Below are 16,006 nucleotides of genomic sequence, written 5' to 3'. Positions count from 1 at the left end.
AATACCCATTAAACTATTTTAAGAAAATTCTGCTCACAACTTCACTTCCTTGGTGTCCCAAAACACTTTGTATCTCTGATGGCACCTAGGGCAATCTGACAATTAACTGTAGTTAACTCCCTTTATCTATCTGCCCTAGGGGGCTACAGCAGGCCTAAAACCCAAGACCACTTAGTAGTGCACTTTTTTTGTTTGTTTGTTTGTTTGCGCGGTGGGCGCTAAACGGAAATGTGTACTTAATTTGGCTATGGGGTGTGGGTGGGGCTAAGACTAAGTATCAGTGCTCACAGATAATTAAGAATTTTTTTTTGTTGTTAATATAAACGCCTCACGAATTTGCTTGTCATCCTTGCCCAGAGGCCATGTTAATCTCCGTATTGTTCCAACTTTAGTATATGTGCTGCCGAAGCGAACACTGAAGAATTTCTTCCAAGAAACGTCCAGATGTTGAACAGGTCTCTCCAGTCCCTTCCACAGTGGTTTCCTTGCTCACGCTACACCGTTGTGCCCTCTCTCTTGCCAGTGCTCTCCCGCCGGGGCTGGGATCTGAGGAATCCCTAAGTCGCCGAACCTCTCCCGCCCATCCCAGGACCTCTTAGCTGCTCTCGGGAAGAACAAGGAGACCCAAGGGGTGGGTCTCCACGTGGGCACGGGAGCAGCCATCTCGCATTCTGGCAGAATGGTTTGCGAGGCTAGAAAAGCCCCAGCAAGCCCGGCCCGCCGAGCTGCTGCCCGTACTTAAGATGGCGGCGGCGGCTGGGCGTGGCTTGCGCCTGGGCCTCGCGAGGAGGTGGGGAATCATGGCGGCGGCCGCGGAGCAGAGTCGGGAGGACGAGGAAGGGGAGGTAGAGGAGGCAGTGCGTGCTAACCCAGAGACTGGTGCGGCGGTGGCGTTGATGGCCGAGCCGCCTGTGTGTGGGGAAGAGAACCCGGGATGCGGCGGGCAGGCGGACGGGCCGGAAGGAGGGCCCGCGGACGCCTCACGCGAGTCGGGCGCGCGGAGCCGGGGGAGCGGGAGCCTCAGCCTTCATTGCCAGACGGTAGCGAGAACGGGGAAAGAGGGGAAGTCACCGTTGGTGATGTCGCTGGCTTCCTTCTCTTGAAAGTAGGGCCCAGTTTCCACAACGGTGGGTTCAATGCAATGGGGATTTTTCGCTTGTCTTAATTGCCTCTTCCTGTTATACCTCCTTTCTTCTTCCAGGAGCAGTTGGTTCTGGTGGAATTGTCAGGAATTATTGATTCAGATTTTCTTTCAAAATGTGAAAATAAATGCAAGATTTTGGTGAGTCTTCTAGAATTATTGGGGCATTGTTGCAGTTTTTCTTTAATACAGGAATGAAGGGGACATAGCTACTCCCAAAGATTGGAATCTTCATTACAAAGCAGCGAACGCTTAAGGATCTTCACAGCCAAGAGGACTGTGGGAGGACATGGGAGAAAATGCCTAACTCTGCTTTAGTATCTGAGTGGCTGCTCACTGGAGAGAAATAGAGATTTTGATATGGAACAATGTGGCATGTTTTGAAGAAAGAAAAATACACTGAAAGTGGGAGTGGAAGCGAAACACAAATTGAAGAGTGGAAAATAAGATGTGCACACTGAGGTTAAACTGTGGAGAAGGCAGGAAAGATAACTGGTAACTCCAGAGCCCTCACTCTGCTTTTGATTTTAACTATGGTATCATGAGTTACCACCCGATTGATCACTTTAAACTATTAGAGCTGTTGTTGACAAAATGTCTAGTTCTTGTCTTAAAAAGAAGAGGATATTAATTGCAATAAATAGACCGTGGTAGTGGGATAAGAATTAAGTAGTCTTCAGGTTATAGTGGCTGTGATCAGAGCAGTTTTGGCTTACCTTGTAATTGCTAGAAAGCTGCTTATAGAGGTTCCCCAGTTTTGGAGAGGAAACCCCTTGGTACAAGGTTACATAGTGAAGACTTTTTCTAATGACTTTTTAATGAGCCTACATTCTGTTGTAGGGTATTGACACTGAGAGGCCTATTCTGCAAGTGGACAGCTATGTCTTTGCTGGGGAATATGAAGGTAGGATGTCAGATAGATGAAACTCCTTTTAAAATATGATTCTCAGGGGCCTCCCTGGTGGTGCAAGGTGTTAGTACTATGAAGCAATCCGCAGCCTCTGCAGCACCAGTTTGATACCCTGCCAGGGAGGTGACCCACATGACGCAGTAGACCTCTTCTGATTCTCCCACTGTTTTTCAATAGATCTTCCTGTTCTGTTCCTCACTCTGTCTCTGGTGAATCCTCTCACCCCCTCCCTTGCACTTCTGGCCTGTACACCAGTTCTTGTATGCATAAATAAATACATCTTAAAAAAAGAAAAAAGGGCCTCCCTGGTGGTGAAGGGGTTAAGACACAACCTATGAAGCTGTCCACAGCCTCTGCAGCAAGAGTTCGATCCCCGGCTGGCCATGGAGCAACCCACATGGTGCAGCAGACCTCTCCTGACTTGCCTGCTGCTCCCTTCTGCAGTGTACTTAGGTCAGTCTGCCTGTTCTGCTCCCCACTCTGTCTCTGATGAATCCACTCAACCCCCCCACACCTCTGGCCTGTACCCCAGCTCTTGTATGCATAAATAAATAATTTTTTTTTAAAGATTTATTTATTTATTTATGGAAGCACTGGGTATAGTCAGAAGTGTGGGAGGGTGAGAAGATTCACCAGAGCCAGAGCAGGGAACAGAACAGGCAGATTGATGAAGTACACTGCTGAGGGGAATAGCGGGCGGCAGGAGAGGTCTGCACACCAGGTGGGACCCTCGCCCGGCGGCCAGGGATCAAACTAGCGCTGCAGAGGCTGTGGGCAGTTTTGCAACCCAGCTCTCAACAGCGCCACTGGGGAGACCCATAAATAAATAAATCTTTAAAAAAAGTAAAAATTAAAAAAAAATACGATTCTCAGAGAAAGTAGCTCAGTCTTCTGAACAAGGTGACTTCACATTTTCTTGCAGACACTCTTGGGACCTGTGTTATATTTGAAGAAAATGTTGAACATGGTGAGTGATTGCTTTACTAAACAAACTCTTTTTACTATGAAATATTTCAAACATACATGTACAGTGACTATTAAACATCTCATGTACTCATTGTCTAGGTTTATCAAATCCTACCATCTGTCAGATATCTAAAAAACATTCCAGATACATTTGAAGTTCTTTGTATATCCCACTCCAAACTTAATTCTCTTCTTTGTATCTTCAGGGGTAGTCACTCTCCTGAATTTAGTGTTTTTTCCCCTTGTTCCTGATTTTATATTACATGTGTATGTTTCCACAAACAATAACAATTTTTGTATATTTTCAGGCTTAGAGATGTTTTGAGATTTGTACATGTTGATATAATTCTAGCTTATTTTCCCTGTTACTTAGTATTCCAGTCGTGACTATACCACATTTTATTATCCACTAATAAAGGACAAGTTCATTGCTTTCACGTTTACCAATAATTATTATGAACTAATGATTTTTACTGAGTGCCTTATATATGTCTGGCACTGTTCTAAATGTTACATGTACTAACTTAATATCCTCACCACAACGCTTTTAGAGAGATACCATTATTTTTTTATATTTGAAGAAACTGAAGCACAGAAAGGTGAACAGTAGTAACACTCTCGAGGTCATACATTAGGTAAGTGGGCAGAGCAAGGATTTGAACCTTTGGTGGTAGCCCCAGAACCCTTATTAACTCTTAATTATGCTTAATTATGCTTATTAACTCACTACAAAAATGCTACCCTGAATAATTTTATGTGTTTTATGCATATATGTAAAAATGTCTCTAATGTTATACACTTAGACATGGAATTGCTAGATTGTGAGTGTATGGGTCTTCAACTTTACCACTAGGTTGGATTACTAGCCGTATGATTTACCAATTTTGGCCAAATAGCCACATTTTCATGTAGTTCAAATTAGATATCTCTGTGTTGCTTTCTAAAGTGTGATATCGGTTACATTTAAAGTACCAGTGTATGGAAGTCTACAGCATGATTCGCATCCTTAGGTTAGAGACACATCTTCTCTCTCACCTCTGCGTATATTTTTTATAAAGCTGTAATCCTAGGCAGCAGATTGGTAGTTACCTATGCAGCCTCCTTTCATGATTGGGAATGTGTCCACTCTTGGCTTCAAGTAATAAGTCTGACTTTGATCCTTCATTTTGAGTGGTAGAATTTTAGACCTTGTTACCATATAAGGCCAAATTTTTGTCCCTAGTTTTCTACTTCAGTGCTAGAGCCTATAGGCCCATAGTTTTAATCTCATTCATAGCTTTGTATTTCTGTCTCTTGGAGATGTTTATTGTTTTTGAGTCTGGTTGTGCCTTTAGTTGTTAAGATTTTTATTTGTCTTTCATTGTGCTTAAAACAAGAGTGGTGAGTTCAGTCTTGAATTTACACTGACAGAAAGTAGCTTAATTTAACTCCCTAAGGTAGAATTATTGAGATTTAACATGATTATTTCATGAAATTAAGCAGCATAATAATTGAGTTCATTTTATGTTCTAGTGGATGCAGAAGGCAATAATAAAACAGTGCTAAAATATAAATGTCATACAATGAAGAAGCTCAGCATGACAAGAACTCTACTGACAGAGAAGAAGGAAGGAGAAGAAAATATAGGTTAGTTCACTCAAATTCTCTAAGAAAAATAGGTGATTTAACATTAGCTTTTACAATAACATATTGCTGCCAGGACATTCCATTACTTTGCAGTAATAATTTTTTTTTTTAAAGATTTATTTATTTATTTATTCGTACAAGCACTGGGTACAGTCAGAAGTGCAGGACGGTGAGAGAATTCACCAGGGCCAGAGTGGGGAGCAGAACAGGCAGAGTGATGAAATACACTGCTGAGGGGAGCAGCAGGCACGACAGGAGAGGTCTGTCACGCCATGTGGGACCCTCACCGGCAGCCGGGGATCGAACCGGCACTGCAGAGGCTGCAGATAGCTTCGCAGCCCAGTGCTCAACCGCTGCGCCACCAGGGGAGGTCCTGCAATAATAATTTTTTTTTAAAGATGTATTTTATTTAGGCATACTAGAACTGGGGTGTAGGCTAGAGGTGTGGGGGGGTCGGTGAGAGGATTCACCAGTGACAGAGTGGGGAGCAGAACAGGCGGATCCACTGAAATACACTGCTGAGGGGAGCAGCGTGTGAGACAGGAGAGGTCTGCTGCGCCATGTGGGTTAGCTCCCTGGCCTGGGATCAAACTCATGCCGCAGTGGCTGGCCATAGCTTGATAGCACTGAGACTTTAACCCCTGCGCCACCAGGAAGGCCCCTGGTGGGGGTAGTAATAATGATATGTAATGTTAAATACATTTAGATTGAAGGTGCTCCATGGAACATACCAAACAGATTTAAAAATTATTTGAACTCTAATATAGCAGAGGGCACTGGAAACATGCAATCAGAAATCTCTGCCTGCTTTGCATAGGAAATAATTATGGAGTTGGCCAAGAAACCTGGTAAGATTTCCAACCCGTAGGGGATTCAGAAGTCGTTTCTTTTTTTTTTTAAATAAGTCCTTTATTAGTGGAGAAGACATAGTGATAGTAGTTCTGGATTTCCAAGCTGTAGCCCCAGATGGTCTCTTGGAAACTTTTGGCAGCTGCAACAACCTTCCTGAGAAGCTTACCACTAGAAGAAGCTAGCTGTGAGTTGGTTAAGTGACTCCAGGACCACAGTTGGTACTCCTGAGTCAAGTTCTTAATTAGCGTTCATTTAGCCTTCTCTGGCTGCTGTTCATTACAGACTAGAGACTTTACATCACTGCTTTTTCTATCCATGGCAGGCACATTTGGGGAAATGAACAGATAATCACTTTATGATTTAAAAGTTCGTGCTCAAAGACATATTTGAAACTGTAATAAATATGAACTCAGTTACTTGGGATAGTAACTGAAGTTGTTGATTATTTTAGTGATTTTGATGATATATGTCCTGTAGACATTCCATGGTCTCCTTGTAAGATGGAAATTACATGATTATTTATCAATTACAGGTACCATGTTCTTTTATATTTATATTGGGGTTTTATTTTGACATGTATTCATGGATGAAAATTCTTAAAGAAAAATATGCTTAAGTTTGGGCCTCCCCGGTGGCGCAGCGGTTGAGCGCTGGGTTGCGAGACTGCCCGCGGCCTCTGGCGTGCCGGTTCGATCCCCGGCTGCTCCCCGGCCACCGGAGGAGGGTCCCACATGGCGCGCGGACCTCTCCTGCCGCCCGCTGCTCCCCTCAGCAGTGTACTTCAGTCCTTCTGCCTGCTCTGCTCCCCGCTCTGGCTCTGGTGAATTCTCTCACCCTCCCGCGCTTCTGACTGTACCCAGTGCTTGTATAAATAAAATATAAATAAATAAATCTTAAAAAAAAAAAAAAGAAAGAAAAAAAGAAAAATATGCTTAAGTAACTGAAATTCCCTTTCCATGGTTCTTTCTTAATTTATCCTTCCACCTCTCATCCTTCCCAATTAGGTGGTGTGGAATGGCTGCAAATAAAGGACAATGATTTCTCCTATAGACCCAATATGATTTGTAGCTTTCTGCATGAAAATGAAGATGAAGAAGCTGTAGCTTCAGCATCAGATAAACCTTTAGAATTGGAAGAGCAAGAGATTCAAATGAAAGAGAATTTAAACCTAAGTTCTGAACAAGAGAAACCATCACACTTGGAATTGGAGGATTCTGCTCCTCTTATTCCTGTTCCTTCTCTTGAGATGGAAGGTTCTGTTTTTATGGAATCTCAGGATACTGCCTTAGAAATCACTCCTAGGTGAAATGTTTCTCAAAGCTGTGAACTTTTTATTTTTAGAATTTTTGTATAAAATGATTGTAACTTTGAACTGTTCACTATTGTTTTTTGTCGACTGTATACACATTCCTAATGATTGCTCAACTTAATATACCAGGATCATAAAGGACCAGGTATGAATTGAATTTTTTAAAATATGATTTAAATGACTATAGGTACCCTTTTTTGATGAATTCTTTAACTTAGAAGCTTTACTAAGGTAAGTGTATATGTTTTCTATTGCAGTCATCACAAATTACCACAGACTTAGTGACATAAACAACACAAGTGTATATTTTTACAGTTTTGCAGGTCAGCCATCTGACATGGGTTTCACTTGATCTGAAATCAGGGTGTTGGCAGGACTTTGTTCTTTTCTGGAGGCTGGGAGTGGAATGGGGGACTTTATTTCTTTGTTCATTTAGTTGTGGCAGAATTAAATTTCTTAAAATTGAAGGATCAAGGTCCCATTTCCTTGCTGTCAACTCAGCGTCTAACAGCTATCCACATTCCTTGACTCATGATTCCCTTCTCTTCAAAGCCATTAATAGTCAAACCCTCTTTTTGAGCCTTTTCAGCTATTTCCATTATCCTAGGTCTGACCAGCCCTCTGCCTTCCACTTTTAAAGGTCCATTTGATTACAGTGGCCCCATGTGGATGATCTCTTTATTTAAGATCTGTAAACTTAATTCCATCTGCAGAGTTCCTTTTGCTATGTAATTTATCATAAACAGACATAAAACTGATCATTAGAGCATGAAATCTTTGGAGGACCATTTTCTAGTCTAGACATTGAGTATTTTATCTAGAAATAGAGAAAGAATTTAGAAGTGCTTAAGGATAAGAATACTGTTCTTTTGATATTCCAACTTTAATTCCACTTATTTTCCAGTTGAGAAAAACTGGATTTAAGTTTGTTAGTAACAGTCATCCTATTATGGCATTACCTTAGATCTAGTCTAGTTTGTATTTTTTTACTAAATTATTCACAAACTTTAATACTTTGTTATAGGGTGAACTATATGGGCAGTATTTGTTTGTGTTTGAGTGCTATTGCACTTTCATATGGTTTAACCTGGTACAATGAGGTTTAAAATCCACCTCATTGTATCTCACAACTTTTAGAGATATAACTGTTGTGACAAATTAGAGAACTAACATTCTAAGATGAACAATTTTTCTCTTCACTAAGTCTTGTAACTTTTAGTTGGAAAATAGCTTTTGCTGACTAATAGTATTTCCAAATCATAAGTACATACATATCCCAATTTTTATATCACTTTTTTAGTCTCAGCTTTTGATTATTAAAAAGCTTATTTTCCCCATAATATGTATGTGTAGGAGAGACTGCTAGCACCTGACCCACTCACTGTTCTTCCTTTTTTTCTTTGTAACAGAATCCCAGAATTTATTCAGGTTAGCTATGAGCCCTTCTTTCCTTGCATACATATGTGACTGTCTACTAAATTCTAGCCAGTTACACGGAATTATAAGTGTAACACTTTGGATGCTTCTAGGAAGTTTCCTTAAACTTTAAGGCTTAAAGGGAAATGGGCTAGTTCCTTTTTTCTTTCTTCCTGCTAGAACATGGATGTGGTGGCTAGAGCCCCAGCAGGCTTCTTAGACAATAAAATAGCCTTGGAAATAAAAACCATGAGAGGCAGAGAAATAAGATAAGGAAGATTAGATTCTGATATTGAATGTTTCCTTGGGCTACTGTACATAAAGTTAATAAAATGTCAGGTGTAATACCAGGCAATATTATGATTAGAAATTACCCTTTATTGGTAAACAATCTGGATGAGGAATTATAAATGCCTACTGAAAAACACAACCTTTGGGCTTGAGTGCTGTGTGTCTTATTGCAAAGATCTCTGGAAGCTGCACTCACAGGCTGTTTCAGGAGATACTGGTTTTCAGGTGCATGAAGCTGTTAAGCTAGCATGGCTTCTGCATCTGCCCTGATGATCTTACTCCCTTACCCCTGCACTGATACTTGGGAGGCTGGAGTAGAGACTTCGACTCAAATAAGCTTTGGGCTGCTGTGCTCTTTCTTGTAAAGATAAATGAGACTAGTGCCAGGTTGGGTCCCACAAGGCATATTGGGTCCTATGAATGTGGATATCATTCCAAACCTGTGACTACTGCTGCTGTTCAGGCATATGAGGCATTGCCACTGCCCACTTCTATGTGAGAGGAATAACTTCTCTCGTTTTAAGTCACTCTAATAGCCACACAATCCTAACTGATACATATGCATTTTAGAAAACATGAAAAATAGAAGAGTATAGAGTGGAAGATTCTTGAAATTTGTAATTTTGCAAATAAAAACTGACTTAATGTGTTGAAGGGGAAAATAAAGTCATAAATTCTGAAGAGACCATGATAGGTTTTATTTTTTATTTTTTTAGAATTAGTTGTAAATTTTTTTTTTTTAAGATTTATTTATTTATACAAGCACTGGGTACAGTCAGAAGCGCGGGAGGTGAGAGAATTACCAGGGCCAGAGCGGAGAGCAGAACAGGCAGACTGACGAAGCACACTGCTGAGGGGGAGCAGCGGGCGGAAGGAGAGGTCTGTTGCGCCATGTGGGACCCACTGCCTGGGATGGAACGGGCGCTGCAGAAGCTGCGGGTAGCTTCGCAGGCCAGCACTCAACTGCTGCGCCACGGGGGAGGCCCCAGGATGGATTTTAATTTGTTACCTATATCTGTGTTTGGAATTTAGTAAAATCAAATCTTATGTTCCAACTACACACTCTTTTTATAAGACTAGAACTTCATCTATGAATTTCTCTACCATTGATCTTACTTACTAGCCAGAATTACTTGCAAACTAATCTTAGAACTAGTCTCTCTTGTAGCTGTTACACTACTACTTCCAACTCTAAATTCAGTGGGTAATATTTTTTTTTCTTTTTTTTTTAAGATTTATTATTTATTTGTTTGTTTGTTTATACAAGCACTGGGTACAGTCAGAAGCTCGGGAGGGTGAGAGAATTCACCAGAGCCAGAGCGGGGAGCAGAGCAGGCAGAAGGACCGAAGTACACTGCTGAGGGGAGCAGCAGGCGGCAGGAGAGGTCTGCGCGCCTTTGCGGGACCCTCCTCTGGTGGCCGGGGAGCAGCCGGGATCGAACCGGCGCTGCAGAGCTGCGGGCAGCCTCGCAACCCAGCGCTCAACCGCTGCCCCACCAGGGAGGCCCTCAGTGGGTAATATTTGTTTACAAATAATGACATTCTCCCTAGAAGGATCAAGTTGTTAAAGTACATTATGGAGAATTGTATATTAAGGCCATTATAGAAATGTTTGAAAATCTACCCATTTGTTCATTATATATTACATAGCTGATGATAGCAGATTGACAGATGTAGCCAGCTTAGTGAAACTATTGATAATACGTGTATTTCTATTCACATCCATTATAATTTTTTAGACTCTACTGTTTTCATTTCCTTTCATTCCAACAATTTATATAAACTTATATAAAACCTAATGCATCAGGTTTATATTTCCTTCCAGAAATGTTTTCACTGATTCTGGAAATACTTTGCTGTCTTTAATAATGTCCATACTTATTTTCTTGTGAAATAAGAAAATCTTGTTTATTATCTATGCTGCCAAAGCAAACACAAAAAGAACACTTAATTCAGTACAGAGTTAATATACACCTTTGTTAGTTACAATATGTACTAAATCAACATCTAGTATTCTGTTTCTTAAAAAAACTTTTTTTGTTTAACATGGAGGGGTATTATGCTATTTTGCATCTAGATTTAATGTAGCATACCTCTATATTATTAATAAGAATGTCAAGGTAACAGGGCCTCCCCGGTGGCGCAGCGGTTGAGCGCTGGGTTGCGAAGCTGCCCGCAGCCTCTGCAGCGCTGATTCGATCCCCGGCTGCTCCCCAGCCACCGGAGGAGGGTCCCACATGGGGCGCAGACCTCTCCTGCCGCCCGCTGCTCCCCTCAGCAGTGTACTTCGGTCCTTCTGCCAGCTCTGCTCCCCGCTCTGGCTCTGGTGAATTCTCTCACCCTCCCGCGCTTCTGACTGTACCCAGTGCTTGTATAAATAAATAAATAAATAAATAAATAAATAAATAAATAAATAGAATTCTTTAAAAAAAAAAGAATGTCAAGGTAACAGATCCCACTTTTCTCAGATCCAAAGTAATATTTCTTTCACTATCATGACTTTTTTTTTAATATCCAAAATGGCAGGTTTATTATAAAAAGGGAGAGAAGAATAAAGGACACTTGCATAGACACAAGCATGCAGAAAGATCTGCTCTGAAAAAGACAAGTTTGATAAGAGGCCTGCAATGTCACAGGTGGGCAGCCTTGGAAGAAGAGCTGCCTCTGTCCCTTTGCAAGGGGAGGCCAGTAGAGTGAAGCGCCCGCAGAGTCACAGGTGGGCAGGAGGGCTGCTACCACTATCATGTCTTAAACTCTTTATTTTCCTCATATTCCATGCTCCCATTTGGTGATTATATTCATTTCCTATCACTGCTGTAACAAATTGCCATAAACTCAGTGCCTTAAAACACCATAAATTTATTTAAGTATTTCCTCTTTTGCTGCAAATGGGGTAGTTCAGTCTAAAGCTTTGTTTTGGATAATTTTCTATACATAAAATAATTTTATAAATTCTTCAAGAAATCATGCCAAGATCCAATTCATTAAGACATCTGAGTGATAAAACATTTCTGATACAAGTCTTTCTTCAAGTCCTTTTTCCTGTATGTTTAGTGATTATGTATCTAACACCATAACCAAATAGATAGTTCAGCAATGTAATTATTATTACTAGTCTTAGTGCTTGAAAAGTTCCAAGTAATGTGAACACATTAATTCTATGAATCTGGCAACATTAGTAATAATACAATATTTTACATCACTGTAGTAACTTTAATCCAGTCCTTTCTCTAGTTCAGTTCCCACAGCTATAAAATCATAAGAGCTCAGAAAATCAACAGTTGTTTATATGTTTAAGGCAAACTAATTTGGAAATATTATCTGACCTGAACTGATAAAAAGTTTCTTACACTCTTTTTTTTTTTGCTACAAAATTACTGATGCATAAATAATTACTTTTGATTATAAGGTATTGCCCCAAATTGCACTAATTACTTAACAGTACCCAATATTTATATCAAATTACTTTTTACAAATCTGAAAATATCTTAATTCCAACATACCACTAGCCATAAGTGTTTCAGCTACATTGTAGACATCTGTTTTTACTTTTATTTTTTAAAAATTTATTTATTTATACAAGAGCTGGGGTACAGTCAGAGGTGCAGAAGAGTGAGAGAATTCATTCACCAGAGACAGAGCAGGGAGCAGAACAGGCAGATGGACTGAAGACACTGCTGAGGGGAGCAGCGGGCGAGACAGGAGAGGTCTGCCGCGCCATGTGGGTTTCTCCCTTGCCAGCTGGGAATTGAACCCGCTCTGCAAAGGCTGCAGATAGCTCCACAGCGTGGCGCTCAACCTGCTGTGCCACTGGGGAGGCCCTGTAGACATTTATTTAGAATTTTTTCCCCACCTCCATCTCTAATATCCCTTTGTCCTTTTCTCCCTCCCTGACTCCCTCAATCATAGAAAACTCAATAGGTTTATTAATGTCTACTAGTTCTATTAGTTTTTTACTTTGTCAAATCAACCATGATGTAAACGTCCAGTATTTGTCTTTGTCGTTCTGATTTGCTTTACTACACATTATTCCCTTGAACGCCCTCCATTTTGTTGTAAGTGGCTGCATTTTATCTCTCCTTGTGACTGAATAGTATTCCATGGTGTGGATATGCCATATCTCAATCCAGTCCTCTAGTGATGGGCATTTAGGCTACTTTCATGCCCTAGCTATTGTAAATAATGCTGCAATAAACACTGTATTACATAGTTTTTTGCATTGATGTTTTTTTCCTATTCTTTGGGTAGAATAGGAAATTTTATTGTTGCAGTCTTTTTTTTTTTTAAAGATTTATTTATTTGTGCATATGAGAGCTGGGGTGTAGGGCAGAGGTAGTGGGGTGGGGGTGGGGAGTTGAGAGGATTTACCAGAGACAAAGTGGGGAGCAGAACAGGCAGATTGACTGAAATACACTGCTGAGGGGAGCAGTGGGCAAGACAGGAGAGGTTTGCTGTGCCATGTGTGTTAGCTCCTTGGATCAAACTCATGCTGCAGTGACTGCAGATAGTGCTGAGACTTAATCCCTTATGCCACCAGGAGGGCCCATATATCCAAACTTTCAATCCATTTGGAATTTTTTGTGTATATATGGTGTTAAGGGTGATCCAACTTCATTCTTTTATGTGTGGCCTTCCATTTTCTCCCCAGCGTCATTTACTAGAAACTCCCCAATAAATTTATTATAGTCCTTGAGGTCAGATTCCAAGATTAAAATTTATGAGAGTAATGTCAAGTTGTTGGTAGGATTGTAATATTTCTGGGCGACTCCAGGGAAGAATATATTTTCTTGTCTTTTCCAGTTCCTAGAGGCTGCTTGCATTTCTTGGCTTAAAGCCCTTTTCTCCAAATTTAAGGTCAGCAGTTTGGTATCTTCAAATCTCTCATCTCAACTTGTCATAATATTTCCTCTGATTTTTACATTCCTGCCTCCTTCTTCAAAAAATCTCTACTTTGATTGACCCCAACCAGGAAATCTAGGATAATCTTCACATGTAAGGCACTTAACTACATCTGAAAAACCCCTTTCACAGGTAAAGTACCATCCAGTGCTACCACACCCATATACTTTCATGCATAAATTGTCCTGGGAAACAAGTGAATTCAGACCTATGATTGCCCCAATACTGTCTGAAGAATGCAACTGGAAGTCCAGGTAGACCAAGGGGGCTAGAGTGTGTTGAGCATAGTATCAGAAAAGAGTGTATAGAGAAAATATCAGATCTGCAGAGTCCTATTGGAAAAAATATTTGTGAAGTATGTATCAGATACAGGTCAGTACTTGTATCTAGAATGTATAAGGGATTATTATAACTACAATAATGGAGCCCCAAAGTGGGGGGGCTTCCCCTGTGGCACAGTGGGTTGAGCGCAGTGCTGTGAAGCTGTCCGCAGCCTCTGCAGTGTGGATTTGATCCCCTCTGGCCAGCGAGAATCCCACATGGCGCAGCAGACTTCTGTCGTGCCCGCTACTCCCCTCAGCAGTGTATTTCATCAGTCTGCCTGTTCTCCCCTCTCTGTCTGGTGAATCCTCTCACCTTCCCGCGCCTCTGGCCTGTACCCCAGCTCTTGTATAAAAATAAATAAATATTAAAAAAAAATAAAAGTGGGTAAAGGACTTGAATAGAGATTTTCCTAAAGAAAGTATACAGTCAATCAGAGCCTCTGGTGGCATAAGGGTGAAGACGCAACCTATGAAGCTATCTGCAGCGACTGCAGCATGAGTTGGATCCCCAGCCAGGGAGCTACCCACATGGCACAGCAGATCTCTCCTGGCTTACCCGCTGCTCCCCTCAGCAGTGTATTTCAGTCATTCTGCCTGCTCCCCACTCTGTCTCTGGTGGATCCTTTCACCCCCCCCCCCACACACCTCTGGCCTGTACCCCAGTTCTTTTCTTTTTTAAAGATTTATTTATTCATGCATATAAGAACCAGGGTATAGGCCAGATGTGTGGGAGGGTATACCCCAGTTCTTGTATAAATAAATCTTTAAAAAAAAGATATTCAACATCATTTGCCATCAGGGTAATGCAAATGAAAACCACAATGAGATACCACACTCACTAAAATAACTTAATAAATAAGTATGGATAGGGCAAATTTAGGTGAGAAATGGAGAATTGGAATCTGTGGTTAATAAAGTCTGTAAATGTGTTAACTTTCAAAACAACCCAAATGCCCAAAAATAGATGACTGGATCAAGATGTGGTACATAAACATGATGGAATGTTAGTCAGCAATCAAAAAAGATAAATTAATGCAATTGGCAGCAACATGGATGGAGCTGGATGGGAGCATGCTCAGTGAAATAAGACAGAAAGAAAAAGAAAAATACCAGATGGTCTCACTCATAGCAGGAATTTAGAAAATCTAAATAAGGGACCAGGAAAAAGACTATAGTAAAGTAAAAATCAAAATCAACAAGCAACTATAAACCAGAGACACGAGTGGGGGGGGAGGAACAGGATCAACACAAGGGGGGTGGGACTTATATGGGGACCATAACCAAGATGAAAATGCATACATTGTGCAAAAATGAAAAATGATGTAAAAAATATATAAAATAAATCAATTAAAAAATTAAGAATTAAAAAAATGGTGTTACCTTTCAATGACAAAAGGGAATTTGCTATATGATTAAGTTAAGGATCTTGAGATGGATTATTTTGGATTATACACGTGGGCTACATTAATCATAAGGATATTATAAAAGGGAGTCAGGAGTGTCAGACAGAAAAAGATGTGACAATGAAAGCAGAGGTTCAGTCGATGCCGATTGAAGATGGAGGAGTATCAGGAATGTAGATAGCTTCTAGAAGCTGGAAAAGGCAAATTAACAGTGTCCCCTGGAGCTTCCAGGTGGAATGCAGCCTAACCAACACCTTAACTTTAAACAGTAAAACTAATTTCAGACTTCTAGAATAGTAAATTAATACATTTCTGTTATTTTATGCCAGTTAATTTGTGGTGATTTAGTATAGTAGCAACAGAAGCCAACATCAAACCCTGTAAGACTGCCGATGGAAATATATAGCGGTGCAGTCAGAAAATAGTTTGGCAAAGCTCTACTGAAAAAAAAAGAAGGAAATGGAGGCATCACACTCCCAGACTTCAAACTATACTACAAAGCCATAATCATCAAAACTGCATGGTATTGGACCAAGAACAGACATACAGACCAATGGAATCGAATAGAAAATCCAGAAATAAACCCACAGATTTATGGTCAACTAATCGTTGACAAAGGAGCAAAGACTATGCATTGGAGCAAAGAAAGTTTGTTCAATAAATGGTGCTGGGAAAACTGGGTCGCTACATGCAAAAGAATGAAGCTTGACCACTACCTCACACCATACACAAAAATCAACTCAAAATGGATTAAAGAACTAGACATAAGACCTGAAACCATAAAATACATAGAAGGAAATATAGGCGAAACACTACGGGATTTGCACATCAAAGACATCTTTACAGACACATCACCCAAAGCAGTGATAG

General features: G+C 40.7%; 1 protein-coding gene across 1 annotated transcript; it reads left to right on the top strand.

Annotated features, from left to right (window-relative positions):
* Positions 1-800: 800 nt before the first annotated feature.
* Positions 801-6,867, top strand: GTF3C6 (general transcription factor IIIC subunit 6; the record flags this gene model as incomplete). The annotated part of the gene is made up of 6 exons (XM_084259575.1): positions 801-857; positions 1,202-1,282; positions 1,982-2,045; positions 2,974-3,018; positions 4,530-4,643; positions 6,500-6,867. 6 exons carry the CDS (start codon positions 801-803, stop codon positions 6,799-6,801), a joined length of 663 nt encoding a protein of 220 aa, XP_084115701.1. The 3' UTR covers positions 6,802-6,867.
* Positions 6,868-16,006: the final 9,139 nt, after the last annotated feature.

The sequence above is a fragment of the Talpa europaea genome, assembly GCF_964194135.1.
Source record: "Talpa europaea genome assembly, chromosome: 2".
In the NCBI taxonomy this organism is placed as follows: Eukaryota; Metazoa; Chordata; class Mammalia; order Eulipotyphla; family Talpidae; genus Talpa; species Talpa europaea.
Note: the sequence above shows the minus strand (reverse complement) of the source record. Positions and strands in the feature narration are given on the sequence as shown.